Below are 17,972 nucleotides of genomic sequence, written 5' to 3' on the forward strand. Positions count from 1 at the left end.
TTTATTATTTAAGTAATATATAGTAGTAATACAGTTCAAAGGAAGAATAAAATAATAATGCTCGAGTTGGGAATCTGAAGGATGCTCTGTTGTCCGATTTCCTGTGACGTGTAAAGCTGGTACTGAGAACACATCTCTCGGGGAAGCATAAATTAAGCGCATTGAATGTATTCGCTATCCCTCCACTGGCGTATGCATTCGGAATGGAAGGAAACCCATCTGGAAAACGCGTGAAAATTCCGAATACATCATCCAACCTCTACCGTGCAACGGATAAACTTGCCTCATGACATCGGACATCACCGCAAAGTCAACTCGCTACGCACTTATTTTTAAAGCAAAAGACCATGCGATTCCCTTGCATGCGCCTGCTTGTAAGGCAGACTGTTGGCTGACTCCACTTCACTTGAAGGATCGATCTCTCAATCCTCTGAGTGGGGTGAAGTCAGACCAAGAGCAAATCGATGAATTGAAGTCGAAGGCAATGCGTGGTAAACACGTGAATTGTCTTTGGCAATCATTTGTCTTTGCTGAGATGGGGAGATTCATGTATCACATTCAGGCCGGGTTGGCCGCCACCAGAGCTTGTAAAAAGCTCATAGTGAAAGACCGGATGTTCTCCATCCGGTCTTGGGTGAATGGGTGATTCGGCGTTAGAGACCTTGGATCATCTCATTTTTGGCTGCACTGTAATGGCACCGATGCAATACACAAATAGGTATAATGCTGTATGTAAGGTGATTGCATACAAGCATGGGCTGATCACGGGAACATGTCCGGTTTACCGGTATGAGCCGCAAGCAGTACTTGATAGTTCTGCTTACAGCATGTATTGGGGCCGGCAAGTTCTAACTGATCGCCATACACCACAAATGAATGAAAATACGTGGAGAAGTAGGTGAACTATGAGCCACTGGCTTTGGAAATCAAAGAAATTTGGCGTCTCGAGAAAGTGGTTGAAGTTCCCATAATATTCTCAGCTAAAGGTATTGTACCAAAATCCCTCACAGCTTTCCTTGATGTCCTGGGATCCTCACACAGTCTGGTTCAAACTATGAAATACTCCATTCTGCATATGTGCTCGATGTTGCGAGGAGTTTGCGATGGATTCCCCCATTAACCTACCACCGGCTATCAATCCGAAATCTACTTATCTATCTAAAATGATTTCATCTTAGCAGTTGTTGCGCAGAAAAACTTTTAGAGAAACAGTTGTTTGTTTCCTAAATAAACCATTTACACACATCTTTTAAGCCAAAAAATGAAAATGTTAGTTAATGAGAATTTTCCACTGTTCATTAATTCGTTTTACTTACACGTGGGCTGCCTTCCGCTTTAACAATTTAATATTTATTTAAGATCAGCACGCATCTCCACTGCGGCAACCTTACATTTTCTTCTTAATCTATTATGATTGCTCCATAAAAATCAATAAATCAACAGCTATCCACATAATAATTTAAACAAATGTGTTTTGTTAGCCTACCACTAGGACTACAAGTCTAGTTGCCCTTTTAAGGAAAAGTCAAGGTGTCGCTCAAACAATGTCGCACTGCCCTTGGTACTTCGTCCTTCAGAACGAATACAAGGGCTAATGGGTTAATGGGTAAATGATAAAAGCCACTTCCAGTTTCAACCATTGTGGAGACAGATAGCAACGATATTCATCAGCAACATTTCGTTCAGTCGAACGAGTTTGAACAACAGCTGGTGGCAATTCCATTCGAGCTGGATTAGTATGATTTTGTAAGTACCGATGATGTCGTTTGACTATTACAATCGATGCAAATAGTACGACCTCGCGGTGGTGGATGCACCACTAGCTACTTACCCGTAAATTTCTAAGTCAATGGCCCTAACCATAATCGATTTAAGGCACCTGCCTGGCTTTTCCCACTTGCTCTAAGGTCGCTTTATATAATGGTGGCAACTCCCAAGGGTAATTAAAACTGAATACTCCCTTTTAGAATTCGGCTTGTGTAAATTGCTGTTGCTTATTCCAGTGGATATTTACTAGTATTTTAAATAATAAAAAATTTGTTGTTTCTTTTTTGTTGGTGTGGATATTTATTACGCGTCAGTTGTTGCTTATTGTTCGTGGTGCAGTGCGAAATATTTATACCAGACAAAGGCTAAATGAGGATGGACGATTCCGTAGCCTACATAACGACGAAATTTATGACCGATACCATGATCGTCAGGTTGTGGATAGAATCCGGCTCAATAGGTTACGGTGGGCGGGTCACTTAATCCGTAAGGATGAGGATAATCCAGTCCGGAAAGTCAATAAGGACAATATTTATGGTAGAAAAAGAAGACGAGGCAGAATCTGCCTAAGATGGAGCGATGGCGTAGGTCAGGACGCCAGACAGCTTTTAGGGATATCAAATTGGTGGACCTATGCCTAGACCGGATACTGGTTGTTGTGTCGTTGATGATGATGATGATACAAGGCTAAATGTTCCATAAAATAATAATATTTTTGGTGCTATCGTATTAAATGTTGGCGAGAAAGAAAAATTAAAAAGATTTTTCTATTTCCTATCATTAACGAACAGATTTTCGTAACAAAATAAATTTCAGAAAATAAAAACTTCCAATGTTGCAAGGTGCATTATTAAGTGTAAATGAACGTGCGAAATATTTATTGTTCAAGATTGAAAGAATATTCTATTCGCCAAATTGCAATAAGCAAAATAAGAGTAGTGTAAACAATTTCTTGAATAATCCGAAAGAATTGTGAGAAAAAAACCCAGCTCCCATTTTTAATTGCCTCTCTCTTCTGATTAGGTATATTGGGAATACAATTCCTAATCATTGCTTTTAAGGGGGTCATCCCGTGGGAAGACCTTTTTTTCGCTTTTTTTAGAATTTTTGTGAAGAAGTGGGCAAAGATACAAATACAAATTTTTCACCATAAATTTATTAATATCTTGAGCATGCCTAGTTATTTTTCCAACCCGAGAGCATAATTCATGATTGAAATACAGAGCAACTTATACACCCATCTCCAAAAAAGATGTTTTCCTGCTGCCACGCTAGAGGGCGATGCGATCATCTTAAAGAAAAAAATGTAAACGACATTTTAACGTGCGGACTTAACCGCAGTCCGCAAACTAGGATTATTAAAAAATATTGAAAGCTAAATTTTTCGTGCCCTGTTAAATTTTTTTGTAATTTTTCGTTGTTTTTTGAAGGCTTCTCTAATGAATAAAAAAAACTATCGATTGAATCGTAATTATCCTAGTTTGCGGACCGTAGAAATATGTTATGAATAGGTCGTGAAAATTTCAAAGAATTTCGTTAGGTAGATTTTGGGCAATGGTGCAGCAGATTTTCAACTTGCTGTTTCGAGAAAAATACATTTAAAAAGTTGAATGCAATTTTTAATCATAAAATCTTAACTGACCATTAATCTGTTATATCTACGTTGATATAGGTGTATCGTGATGTATCTTCAATAAATTGTTTTGGATCAGGTCCTCCTTCAAGAATGCAGCTACAAATAATTACTGCTGGTGGATATTTAATCTTTTTAACCATACAGGGATCAGACAAGTGTTTACCCTTTCTTCTCCAAACATAATTTGCAACCTCAGTTACCGCCTCTAGACGGCATTCGTAACTAAAGATGACCTAGAAAAAATTTAAAAAAGAAAAAAAATGTAAGTCCGAAAAAAAGTATTTTTAACCAATTTATTTATCTCCAATATTTCAATTTGTAATCCTCATGTAAGCGGACTCGTATAAAACGCGGTTGCCACATCGCTTCTATTAACTTCGGTTTTTAGTCGACCTCCCACATTTCAACTCGTTTTCGCGCAGGCGTTTGTATGTATATGATGGTATCCCTCAACGCCAGCGTCTCTCGCGTCATCCAAAATACTCTGGTAGGTTGCAGTTCGAGCCTCTTGAAACTTTCACAGAATTAGTCGGTCTTCCCTTTGACGAGACTTCCGTTTTCCTTGCAGTTTTTTCGATTACTCAGCAAAATCTCTGCTTTATCATGAGCAATACTGAACCTTCTCACTATTTCAGCCACTTATTTAAAGCAATCGCTACATAGCTTGACCTTACCTCTTTCAAAGGGGACAAAACTTACATCTTCTACTTTACCTTAATATCGCCTTTTTTACACATTTCCTGTTAATTTAGCGTTGTTACAAAACTGAGTTGTATATGCAAAATAAAATCAATATTTTTGCTCACGTGTTAACCGTTAAGCACACTACAAACCTCTTAAATAACTATTTTAAGTTTAACTTCCCGATTTTCCGGAGAAAAATCACAAAAAGCACAACCATATTGAAAAATCGACCAGCTTAAAATTGACATTCGTCGGAATAAAGCCCAGGCAAAAAACAGTTCTGTATCGGGATAGCTGAGTGGTTGGAGCACAAGGCTGTCATACGGAAGGTCGCGGTTCGAATCTCACTGGTGGCAGTGGAATTTGTATCGTGATTTGACGTCGGATACCAGTCGATTCAGCTGTGAATGAGTACCTAAGTCAAATCAGGGTAATAATCTCGGGCGAGCGCAATGCTGACCACATTGCCTCCTAGTGTACCGTTACGGTCTTGAATGAAGTGCTCTAACACACTTCAAGGCCCTGATTCAACATGAATTGTTGTGCCAACGATTATTATTATTATTAAAAAACAGTTCTAATTCAATTTTAACATTCACCCTAGGTTATGGAAAAACAAATGGAGATGACAGCATATTTTGGTTTCTCCCTAAAATCAAAAACCCGGTGAAAATTTACTATTTTCTCAATAAAGTTAATCGTTCATAATTCGACGGACAGATATTGTAGTTTCATACGGAAATATTATAACGGTTATTTTGAAGTATATGCCATTTTACAAACAATGAGAATATGTCTTGCTCCGTGTCGAAGTGTAATCGAGTGTGCCGATCGATCCAAATTTTCAACGAGTTTTTGAGAAAAATCCTTCGTGCTTACTCCCCTGTCCACTCCCAACCTCCTTCATTTGCCACAATGAAAACATTTCTTTACTAAATAGAGTAAGAGCCTAATGGACCGCTTCGGCTCTACTGGTTTGTCTTTCGCTCCGAAATATATGATGTCAAAAGGAACTTTGGAAAGCGATGTGGAGTTCCCAAATCAAAGTAGTTTCTAGTAAAGTATTGGCGCGGTTTTGGAAACATTCTGTGAAGTATAAAGGAAACTGTGGTTGAACTTTCGCTTTAGATTCACTTATAAATTCTTAACAAGTGGACGTGCCTCCTGATTATGAGTCAAGTAACTTCCACCACATTGGAACGAAACCACGATAAAACTTCTCCATGTCCAAGAAAATCCTGGTGTAAACGTATAACAAGTTCTTCATTTACCCTCACAGAAAATAATAAACCTCATTTTCGGAGGACTTGATTCCACTTTTCCTTAGAAGAAATCGCTGACTACTTGAAAACTCAGTGTGTGTCTATTATCAGTGCCAAACCCTTCATAACAACCTTGGAGAAGATCATGAACGCCTAACTAGAACTTTGTCTGGTCACGTTCACCAACTCATTTACCGAGAAGCAAATTATAAACATAAGTGAAACATCACAATATTTTACGTTTTGCCCGATTTCGGAATAAACCGGTATTTCAATGCAAGAATTGGCAGCGAATGGATTGTCCAGCAACCAACTAACACCTAACCTACCACTACGTTAAAGGAGATCGGCGAAGGCACCACCGCACTTTTGTGACGAAAAGGAATAGCCCAAAACGAGCATAATCTCTCTATCCTCTTACTACGAACACTCAAAAGTAACACCGCTTCAAACCTCTCCTTCACGCGACCATCCCTGTCCTTCACAGATATAGATACGAACTGACAATCCAATATTCAAAGTCGTACCACCTGTGCTGGTACAGCCATCTTCATCCGCGATAAGTTCCTATATTACCAACTATTCCCACCTTCCAATAGATTCAAATCTATTGCAGTTGCCCTCACATCCTACGAAACTCAATTATCCTCAGTCTTGCTTGCTGCAATATACTTTCCTGATAAATCCTTTGATACCCACGACATCCAATAAATCATCTTGCTCTGCGCTTCGGAAGGATGATCACAAAGTAATGTTTGGTATATAGCAGTGGGTTTGTTTCAATAGACGGTCGAATAGGAACGGCGGAAGTCTCCACTAGTTTCTTATCAGTGTTCGCACTTACACGCATTTTCGAAAACGTGTGTTATAATCGTGTGTTACTATAAACCCCTAAGTGGGAATAGCGTGTCAACCACATCTACGTACCATCGCTGTCGGTCCCTGCCAATCTATAATACTTCAGCTCCTCCACGACTTTTCGAAAAGCTTGCACTGTTCTGCCCATTCGCTGACCATCTTATGATAGTGGGTTCCACTCCATGGAGTAATTATCTTTCTCAATTGGTAGCTTATATCCTGCTACTCTTGCTCTTTACTCAACACCTCCACGTCCAAGCTATTTATTTGTTATTGTCTCAGGCCAGAGTTGTCCCGATAGCATAGCGTAAACATGAGCTGACAAAGAGAGATTTAGAGTAACATTGGTAGTTACATAAGCGGAGCCACCGAATTACAAGGACGGACGAATAGAAATGAAAAGGACAAATTTTCAGGCATTATTAGGGGAAAGCAAAATATCAGGAGAAAATTGGCAAAGAGCAACAAGTGCCTTAAGATGGCAGGAAAGCCATATCAAAAATCGAACGGCAGTCCCATTGAACAGGATGCCCAGCAGAAGAAGAAATCTACTGAACTAAATAATCAACTCTGCTGGGTCCTGCAGGAACAATAAGCGATACTCTAGAGTTCATAGCTAAACCGAAGGAAAACCACAAAAACTTTATTTGCAACTGGAAGGAGTATATTGAATAGATAAAATAATTTATTGAATACAACGAAACGACGGAAAAACATTGAGTAAAACACTTGAAAAGGCTGACTACCTCTTGGAAAAAAGTTATAATATTTGGTGGAACGTTTAAAAAGCTGGAACGGATGGCTTAGTCGTTAGAGCCCTGGGTTGTTGCAGCGGTAGATTGTGGTTCAAATCTCACTGGTGGTAGACGGATTTGTATCGTGACTAGATGTCGAATACCAGTCGACTCAACAGTACCTGAATCACATCAGGGTAATAATCACGGGCGCGGGCAACGCTGGCCTCAGTGCTTCCTACAGTGTACCGTAGTCCTGTGCCGTTACGGTCTTGAATGAAGCCCAAATCCAATTATTATTACTTTACTAGTAGATAGATATTAGATTTAGTAGATAGTCATATGTACATATATATTAAGACACCAAATATGATCTTTTGTGAATTAACCGAAAAATCTAACCTTTGTTATTTGTTTGTTATGGTTTCGGGTATTTGTATAAGTGCACACTAAAGTAACAAAATTCAAATTCCTTACAATTTCAGAGGAGAGTAGTAGCCAAGCTGAAACGCCTGTACTACTGGACTCCTATTCTCAACACTCCATTTACGCTAGTCATTACCTTCCCAGAACAATATGGATTGAACCGGCTACAGATTCGTAGCGACAATGAAATCCATCGAATCCATATCAAGGGTGGTAATGTTTCAAGTTACTTCAGCGGGCATTGGAAGATCCATCCGGACTGGTAAAATATTGTGCAGAGGGAAATTAATGAAGAATACTTAAAATATTTTTGTTACTTTCAGGCTTTACTGTAAAGACAGTAACAGATCGTTCTCAAGTCCAGAAGCTGAACTGCTTCACTTTTTGGAGAGAATGAAGGCTCCAGGATGGAAGTGGCCTCTCAATAGGACGCCACCACCTCCCGAACATACTGTGTTCTGTAAGTATTTTTCTGTAAATTATAACTTTTAACAGTTAAAAATTCAATTCACGGATGTTTTGGTGGTTTGTGGGGAAAGCATACGAAAATATATACACATACAAAGGGCTAAACATTTAACAACATTCTATATTTGGTATTAGTGCCTGTTTTCTAGTTTCATGTCAAATTCAAATTATAAAAATTTATCTGTCGTAAATATTGTTAACTTGAATACCAAGAATATTTCTATGCAATTGCTTATAAGGTTTTGAATTTCAAATACAGATTTTAAGGGCCCTATTGAATTTTTAACTGCTCTGAAATGTTCTTTGAAACATAAAATACAATTCAGCAGAGGTACACGAAAGTAAAGCATTTTGGGAATTATTTTCTAAATATTGTTTTCGTCAACATAACAATATCACCACATCTAAACAGTAAATCTACGCTCTTTACGTTAATAATTCATGGAAAGTCATTCTCTTATTTTGTTACCGTCATTATTTCCTAATTCGTTCAACTATATTATCAATTATACTTTACCATCATCATCATGGAAATATTATTATGAATCGCAAATTCACAGCTAACTCAAGTTCGGGCCGTGTTTCATCGAAGCCTGATAAGGAATCCTATTATTGTGAGTACAGTTCGTGAATGAAATTAACGATCACATTTTCAAGAAAATTATTAGTCCACACACTTATTTATTGGAATAGTTGGAGAATATAGGCAAATAGAGTGGTGATTTTCCATAAGCAATTTTTTAGGCATAAAAATAATGCACACTTGTAAGGCATGGTCACAACCCATATAGTTGTTGCCAGGAAAGTCAAATAATATCATATCACAAATGTGAGTTTATTTTGATTCTCCTAGTCCCTAGAACGAATTATAGCCCCCATTAAACTAATTTATAACGTTACTTTCTTCCCATGTCTACGGATTTAATTATATTCTTAATATCTCCAAATTTCTGACTTAAATTTTATTTAATTTACAATAAAAGGGCAATCCAGCTAAAATGATAACAACACGCACATACATAAATACATACTGCCCTTATGAAAACAAATATCTGATCTAATAGTCATGCATGACATGAAGAATGTAGACAGGAATCCAGTTTGGATTAGAGTAAATAAAAATCTAGACAAAAAAATTTAGCTGCTCTTACCTGTCTTCAACGAGAAAACAGTATTTGTAATTAAAAGTCCTACGACGCTCGAAAATATACCTCGACTTTAGTATGTAACGCAACATGCGAAATAATAACAAACAACGTATTCGTGATTTTTGGTTTTGAACTGCTAAGTAAAAAGAAAAAAATTGTTTTTTTAATTGGAGGCAACTCTAGTATATTTAATCGCATATATCGATTTTTAAAAGAATGCAAGCACTGCGTGTTCAGTGCCATTTTGCGCCACTGTATGTCAATTTGATAATAGTTATTAGTTTCTCCAGAAAGCCCCGTCAGTACAAAGCGCACACTAGCTATTCACACTGGCGAAATTTTTTCGAAATCAATGAAGAGCGGGAGAAATGCGCATCAAAACTGCACACACTGCTCTTAAATGATCCAAAGGGATGATCCAGAATGGGAACCAACCTACTCTCTGTCGATCAAGCTTTCAAAGTGTCCTTTGATGGGTTCTAGGATTATTTTAGTTATTACCTCTCATTTTCGTACTCAAGGCGGATGCCCGTCTTCTGGAGCTTAACCATCATCCCCTTCTTTCACTACATAGGGAAGATCTCTGCCACCAATAAGTGGAAGTAGCAGTCCTGCAGAGAGAGAAAACTGTCGCTTTACTCCGCTTAATTACATTGTTACAATGACTAGTCATATCATTCACAAGGAGTGGATCTTCATCAAATGTTATCGGTTGAGAACCGTAATGAAGAACCCCTTCCACCTCTTCAACTGCCCATGATCGTGGGTGAGGATCTAACCTTTAATATCCTTGCTTGATTACAATAATGAATTTGCTTTATTCACCACGCATACTACGTTGCATTTGCCGAGATTTGCTGTGATATCGGAGCTCAAGCAGCTGTCGATGTTGAAGTTGAGAGGTCGAAGATCTCCACCCCTGCGAGAAGCATCGGACGCAAGCAAGCTATTATCCAATGCTAATCTCTTTCGAATCTGATATAAGCGCCTTCTTGTTGCGCACATCTAGATTATCTGTAATGTTAAAAAACTAAAGGTTTTGTGTTCATCTTATATGAGAAACTCGCCAAGCACGATTTTCCATTCATCCATTATGCCAAACCTTAAGATCCATATATGTACATACGATAATCTACGACATGAATACTGTTTTCACCCTAAATAAGCAGACATTGTCTATTATCGCATGACGATACTTGCATATATAAGTGCCCATCTAAATTGAGGTAATGTATCTTCACGTATTTCCACTTTACTCCGTGCAAAAAAGCATACATATACATATATGTTAGGTACAAAAATTAAAAACTGCTGGTAACCAGAACACACATATTTATTATATTGGTTACTACCGGCAAGCTTAATTAGCAAATACATCTACATACACATGTCTACCTGGGGTAATTGACACTGAAATGCAAATAAAAAAAAAAGTCAAAAAAACTAAAACGTTCCCACGACCCCATCGTTCACCTAAGTACACTTTATATGATGAAAACGTCATACAGAAATTTACCTGAAATCCGAAACTTTGACCTCCTATAACTTTGTTAATAATAGTCGAATTGCCTTCAAACTTTTCAGAATTATGTCCTATACTATTACCTATGTTGATGTCAAATTGTACTCCTGGGATGAACTTAAGGCAGGCTTTCCAGTAAATTTACAAAACATGGTAATATACTATTATTAACTTTGTTTGTGCAGATAACGAAATGGGATGTATTTTGAGACCTGGATTTTATATATATATAGTTTCATCACGGTGATTTTTTTCAAATTTTTCGGTTGGGTAGGTTCTGAGAAAGAGACCTGTTTCACATTTTGTGTCCTACCTCCCCTATGTTTCACCCAATATCAGAAAAGAGATCAGTTTCGAAAAGTACAAATTGAGTCGTTTCATTTGATAAGTATGGGGGCCCCACTTAAAATTCTATATAAAATGGCGCCACTCGCAGCATATAAAGGGACACACAGGTCACATGTTTTCACCAAATTTTGTAGCAATCGGATCAGCCGTTTCTGAGTAAAACGGGTGTGACAGGCAGACAAACGGGCAGATAGACATTGAACTGATTTTAATAAAGTTTTGTGTTTACACGAAATCTTAGAAATGCCTTAAAAAAACAGCCTATTTCTTGCCAAAATCAGAAATAAATGGCACCTCACAGCAAACTTCCCATACCATTCAGATCTGGAAAAAAAGTTAAATCTCATCCTCTCTTATATTCGCCCTATACGGTATTAATGCGCATCTTCGCAACAATCCTCTATGAAATTATTCGTGAACATGCCACTAAATTCAGCCTTCTCCCTCACTTTCAATTTGCTAACAAGTGAAAACTCTCCACCTCACATCTTTGTGTGGTTAATATTTAATTCGACATTTATTGATTACCATTTGGACCAATTTTATGGTATTTTCCATGGTCTCACTTCTAGCAATAAGTTCTGAATTTCTTGATACATATTGTTTCGAAGGACTTCAAGAATCTAGGGCTTGTTCACCTAAACTCGCGACCTCAAAAAACTTCACAAAAAGAGGTCTGGGACGGTTAAATCGGATGACCTTATTATACAATGAACGGTGCTATCCACGCATGACCAGGAAAGCGACGACAAAAATCACACACTAATTTTTTCATGAGAAAAACACACTCCATTTTGCAATAAGTTCATTTATTTTGGTACAGCTTGGATGAGCACACCCTCCATCTACTCTCCTAACCAATTAAAATCGCCTACCCCTTGAAGATACCCTAATCTATTGTCTAAAAGCCATGTCTGGTCTAAAAGCCATGCTATACCTAGAGGGCAGAGCAATCTCAAAAACTAAACATTTGACGAAATTGACGGTGTAGGTCCACCCGCAAATATTGAAGCACCATTGAAGTGTTCCGTCGACACGCGCTTGGACGGAAAAGTAAGGGCGTCCTCCAGTGTTATGATTTGAGATTGCGAAGGCAGAGTAGGCAGGAAAATCATCGATTGAGAATATGTTTCCTTGTGGATCTTCCCTCTCGATCGCGGATTTTACTGCTCCACGCGCGATCGAATCATTATTGTGTTTTTTTATTTTCCAGTTTTAGTTCTTGTGTTTTCTTCTGTGTGATATCCCTTTCGTTTGTTTTTCAAGTTTTGGTGGGGATCCACGCTTCAGTTTAAGAGCACGTGAAGTTTCTTAAAATGACACGAAGTGTTCAAAAGAACCCCACCTCCCTCTACATTCCAGAGCCTGGCTAGTACAGAGGCATACAAGAAATGTCGTTGTGTATCTTCGGAGTAGAGGCGAGGTTGCTACTAGCCCGTGGCCCATATGGTTAGTGTATTGAGGTGTCGATGGTGCTCAGATGTTTTTTTTCTGTGCATTTATGCATCCCATGTACCAAGTCATAAACAGCTTAGCAATACCACATACTCGCAACCATGTGGCCCCACATAAATGCACTGCATCACATACACGGTATTAATACTAACGTCAATATTCGAGCATGCGCAATGATTTTTCTCCATCATAAAATTTCGAACAATGTGCTGGAAGTTGACTCTCCTGTATATAGTCTTCTTATCTCACCTTTTAGGTCGACTACGGCTAGACCATCGCAAAATCATTTTTCACTAAGGTTTATCAAATGTAAATACATATTTCAACTAAATAAAGTACTTTACGAAACCTCAGAGTTAATCCAGTTTGAGTAACGAAATCAAATGAAATACGTTTGGTTACAAATACGCCTTAAATATAATCAAATGATATTACGCTACACGATTCACGGAACTAGGGTGTGCAATTTGCATGAGTGTTGAGAATTGGGTAAAAGAATAGCGATAACGGAAGTCTCCGGGTTTTTACAAAACAATAACGAGTAAAAAAGTCCCGACATTCAGATACAAACAAGTATAAATTGAAGACTGAGAAAGTTAACGGACGAATATATTTGGTTGCCCTAAACCGTACATTACACTTTTCTGGCAATATATTTAAGCAATTGACCACGTGTTGATCGAACGCCGCCACCTCTCCGCCTTGATGAATATCAAAACATATTGGGGGGCCAATATAGACTTGGATTACTACCTCGTTGGCATTGTGCTCCGGGCTCGAATAACAACAGCACCTAGAATCCCCTCTGACAATCAGGGGAAAGTTAACACTGCAGCCATCCATAGCACCGCCGCCCTTGGCAACATCTATTGGGGGAAATAGATGCCGCAATAACCGCAGTCAACAGAAATCTTGGAGATGAAGCATCGACAAATAGTCTTCACAATCACCTGAAAAACGTTATCATTAATAAGGCCACAAAAACACTTGCCCCAATCGCAAAAGAAAAGACGGAACGACTTGTTCGACGATGAATTTAAGCTTGCAACGGAACGGAGGTATGCCGCACATCAAGTAATGTTGCTTTCTCAAAGGACGCGGGCACAGACTTATCACGAACTTCTTTGATCGGAGAAGCGACTTCACACCTCGATGCTCATCCTGCCGAAACAAAAAGAAAAATCTGATTTCCGAAAGAATGGGCATATTGGAGCGATGAGTTGAGTATTTTGATGAACTGCTCTACAACATAAGTATCGGGAAGTTGGCGGTCTCGCCAACTGAAGACGACGGACAAATGCTGCCCAACGGCTTGGTTAAACATACTTGGTGGAGGCGACCAATTACACCAACTGGTTCATCAACTTACGCTAAAGGAGTGGGCCGAATCAATGCCTGACGACTGGCAACGAGGCATTATCTGTCACATACATAAAAAGGGAGATATCACTTAGTTCAGCAATTATAGAAGTATCACGTTGCTGAGTACCATTTACAAGATATTCTCCGCTATCTTGCCCTATACGCCCAGAAGATCATTGGCCCATACCAAAGAGGCCAGGCAGATCAGAAGCAAATCAGATTTTCTCTCTGCAGCATGCGATGAAACAACACCCAACTACTGGTCTATGCTAACGATATCGACATCATAGGAAGAACAACCCGAGGCGTACAAACTGCCTTCATCCAGATTGAGCAGGTGGCGTGAGATCTTGGTCTGCACATCAATCAAAGTAAGACGAAATGATGACAACGTCGGCAGCTAAAACCAACCAACCAAAAACATCATATCGCACTAGTCAAACGAGAAAAATAAAGATAGAACACTACAACTTTGAGACCGTTGATAATTTCTCCTATCTAGATTCGAAAATGAAAAAAGAAAACAGCTATGACCATAAAATCCGCGCACGGTTGTTGGCGGCCAATAGAGCCTATTTCAGCTTACAAAAACTGTTTCACCATAAGGTCAAAGCTCTTATTGTACAAGACAATCATATTGCCAATCCTCATGTATTCCTCAGAGGTTTGGGTTCTTAACAAGAAAAAAGGCGAACTCTTGGCCGCGTTCGAGTGAAGAATCCTCCGAAGAATTTTTGGCCCCTACATAAGGATGGACGATTCTGTAGCTTACATAACGACAAAATCCATGAGCGATACCACGACCGTCAGATTGTGCATAAAATCCCGCTCAATAAGTTGCGATGGGCGGATCACTTAATCCATATGGATGAGGGTGATCCAGCCCGGTAGAAAAAGAAGACGAGGTAGACCCTACCTGAGATGGAGCGATCGCGTAGGCCAGGACGCTAGACAACTTTTTGGGAAATCGATTTGGTGGACCTGATGCCTGGACTTCCTTATTAAGACAGGTCTACACCGGATTCATCGTTCGCGGACAAAGTCCTTGATTTGATATTACATCAGGCCAGAATACTCCGTTGGCGCGATGCAGTTTTCAGTTGATGAAAACTTGAAGCTTTGGAGTAACAACAACGGTTACTTTTCATGTTTTACTCCCATCGCATCATTAACACTTGATGATGGGGTTTACATGGTTGCATATCCAGATTTTGGTAAAGCAGCGTAGACCGATCTAGCAACATTAAATTCGCTGCCGTCGTCGGCAGAAGCAGCGCTACCATGGATTGCAAAGATTGTTCAACATCCTCAATTTTCTCCCCACTGATCTAAATGAGAATAGTATAATGACCTTGGTTTCTTTGGTATTTATTAGTCAAACTCTTCAGAGCCATTTGGCCAATGTCCACGAATAAGCAGATTTCACCAAAGTAGTCCAGGTGTTTGAGGAAATATGGTATCGCCCATTGAATCTCTTAACGTCCTCCAGCCAAGGCAACATGAAGTACGTCACCGATAACGAGAAGAAAAGTATCAATGACAAATGAAACCCTGACGAAGTCCGCATTGGATTAAAATTCCTCTGAGATTTTAACTCAATATAGCAAGTGACTACATACAATGTATGATAGAAGACAGAAAGAGGAGTTCCCTAAAATTTCAGCTCGTTCAACAACGAGTGAGCCTCTGCAGATCGTAAACGAACAAGCTAAATAGACGCAGGTAAAATTATTCCAAACATCTAAAGATCTCCTCTCTGCAATTGCACAAATAATTTCTCAAGAGGATAGCGTGGGGGGAAAGGTGGTAAAAGCAGTAGTCAAAATGTAAGGTATAGTAGGTAAGTAATCGAAAATATAAAAGTTGTCCTATACTGGGAATACCCGCTCCTGGATACATAGGCGGGACGAACGTAGAGATAATTTGAAATGATTTATTCTATGTTAAATTTAGAGTATCGATTGAACACAATTAGGTTTTGCCAAAACATGAATAAAACCTTAAAAAGGACGAACAGATCTATGACTAACAATGATATTTTCTAGTACAGTTTGACAACTGTAGGCTGAACGTTTTCATAAAAAATATAAATGTGTGTATGTATGTGCGACATGGTAGATAATAATAGCTTACATTACAGGGTCTTTATGCGGAATTCTGCCTTACAAGTACAAAAATTGTTTATGGAAAAATATCTAAGCTGTCCTAATATCACCCGAACCGATTTGTTAAGTACATTGCACAAATTTTAAAAATATTTTTCACTCCCTTGTATAGTGCGATAAACGCATAGTTCCTCGTTTGTACCTATGCATTTGATATTTGAATAGAAGAATGCACATTGTCCTCAATATATACACATGAACACCTGATAGAAACTTTAGTAAAATCTATATGAATATACATTTTTTTTCTTACCCACTATATATGAATGTCTACCCAAAACGGCACTATTTATTTTGCACATATTTGAATATGAATAATGCAACATATCATAAATAAACTGACGGAGTCCAGAGTCGATCGACTTCTACATATTTCAAAAAGGATTATAAGTGGGAGCAAAGGTGTAATATAGTATATAACTTTGAACTGAATTGAAGTTGAAGGTCAGCTACTTGTCTTTGCTAGGTCACTCGATTGATTATTTGTACTTTGATTTCAAACATCCACCTCATATCCTTATTATAATTATTTTGCACTGCGGTGTGAACAACGAACTAAAAAGAATTCAATTGATCTATTCAAATTTGGAATCCTCCTACGTAAAGGATCTTTCCGAGTCCAGGATGGAACTCATGGTCATTGAGGAATTAACATAGTAACAATTGCAATCCTAAATCAAGTAGACAACAATCGAAACATTGAGTGGAACACTAGGGATTTTCCGAAGCATTTCACTTTGAAGCAAAGCACAATTTGGTTAGTGTTCAGATATAGCTGATCGAGTTACCACAAAGACGAGTTTAACATTTAGCTAATTTTTCCAATATTATCTTTCACCTGGATGTTGAAGCAATTTGGATTTCGAGAAATCTGCGAGAATCCTGTGTCAGAATGCAGTGAGTTGTTCAAATATTCATTAGGTCAAATCATACACAGTTCACACAACTCAACTATAATACATAGAATGGTTAGCTGGGGAATTGGGATTGTAATAACATTTTAGAACTAGTAGAGGGTTAGGGTGTACATTTCATGCCATCACAATATTTTTATGCACATTACCTTATTCATTGCATGCGCTTTTTACTTTTTTGAGCTTAAATTGTGAAAACCTAACTTTAAGACGATGTACAGGGAAAGAAAATCATCATAAGAGTGTAGTATTTCCGTTAGGCCTAAAACTAAGGAACATTTTTCTACTATGCTGAAAAAGTTAAATATTCTATGTTATCAATTTTGTTCATTATGTTTGTTATACAAATGACTTTCATTTTTCCGACGGTCAGATAATGTCCTGAATATAATGTTCCACAATTTTAATTTTATCACCGTTGGCATGGCAAAACCAAAGTTTCCTTCGTGGTGTATTATTTGCTACCAATGCTCTTGTAGCAACAAAATCCCCTATTTGTAAAATTCAGATTACTAGAATAAGTAGAAATTAAGTCCAGTTTTTAGAGCGCCTTCAATAAAAAAATCTTATATTTTCAAATTATTTTCTAGGAAGCGCTACCAGCAAAAATCTAAAAGGGTCAGGAAAGTGCGGGGGTTGGGGCAACTGCCGCCAACATAACTCCGCACTCACTTCTATTCACCAGAGATGGATGTTTGCTCCTTAAGGCTGCCTTAATAGGCTGTAGCGGGCCGCAGCATACTCCCGCTGTTAGGGGAGTGGTTGCCAGTGGATAATGTATCGAATATTCCACCATACACATAGTAAGACCTTATGAATTTCAGTAGCCAGGGATCGGATTTCTCTCTTATCCACCTAATGTCTACATACATTATTTAGATTGGTTTGTTGTCATTAGAAAATGAAAATTTTCAAAACAATACAAATATGTGAGACTCTTACTCACTAAAACCACCTTTTTCACGCCTGCTAAACCCACGAATCGCTCATTACGATTCACTAATAACACAGTTCCTGCTGTTGGCCCTTATATCTTCCCAAGCTCCACTTTTCTGAGAATGATATGGATATGGCAAGCATGTACTATACTACCGACCAGAAATTACTAACGTCTTCATGGGTCACTTGATGCACTTTCAACCATCTAGAATGATATTAGGGGTGCAGCGTCTTTTTTGTGAATCATGCCATTTCTTTTGCCACTCCAAGATAGACTCAGTCCA

General features: G+C 38.5%; 1 protein-coding gene across 9 annotated transcripts in view; it reads left to right on the forward strand.

Annotated features, from left to right (window-relative positions):
• Positions 1-17,972, forward strand: part of LOC119648352 (voltage-dependent calcium channel subunit alpha-2/delta-3) — a 78,046-nt gene that overhangs the window by 23,861 nt on the left and 36,213 nt on the right. For 6 of the 9 annotated variants that reach the window (XM_038050054.1, XM_038050056.1, XM_038050055.1 and 3 more), the window contains 3 exons: positions 7,427-7,629; positions 7,691-7,827; positions 8,396-8,449. In XM_038050054.1, coding sequence (XP_037905982.1) covers positions 7,427-7,629; positions 7,691-7,827; positions 8,396-8,449 — 394 coding nt within the window. The remainder of the gene's footprint in view (positions 1-7,426; positions 7,630-7,690; positions 7,828-8,395; positions 8,450-17,972) is intronic. The other 3 variants (XM_038050057.1, XM_038050061.1, XM_038050062.1) reach the window with 1 other exon arrangement.

Source organism: Hermetia illucens, chromosome 2 (genome assembly GCF_905115235.1).
Source record: "Hermetia illucens chromosome 2, iHerIll2.2.curated.20191125, whole genome shotgun sequence".
NCBI lineage: Eukaryota > Metazoa > Arthropoda > Insecta > Diptera > Stratiomyidae > Hermetia > Hermetia illucens.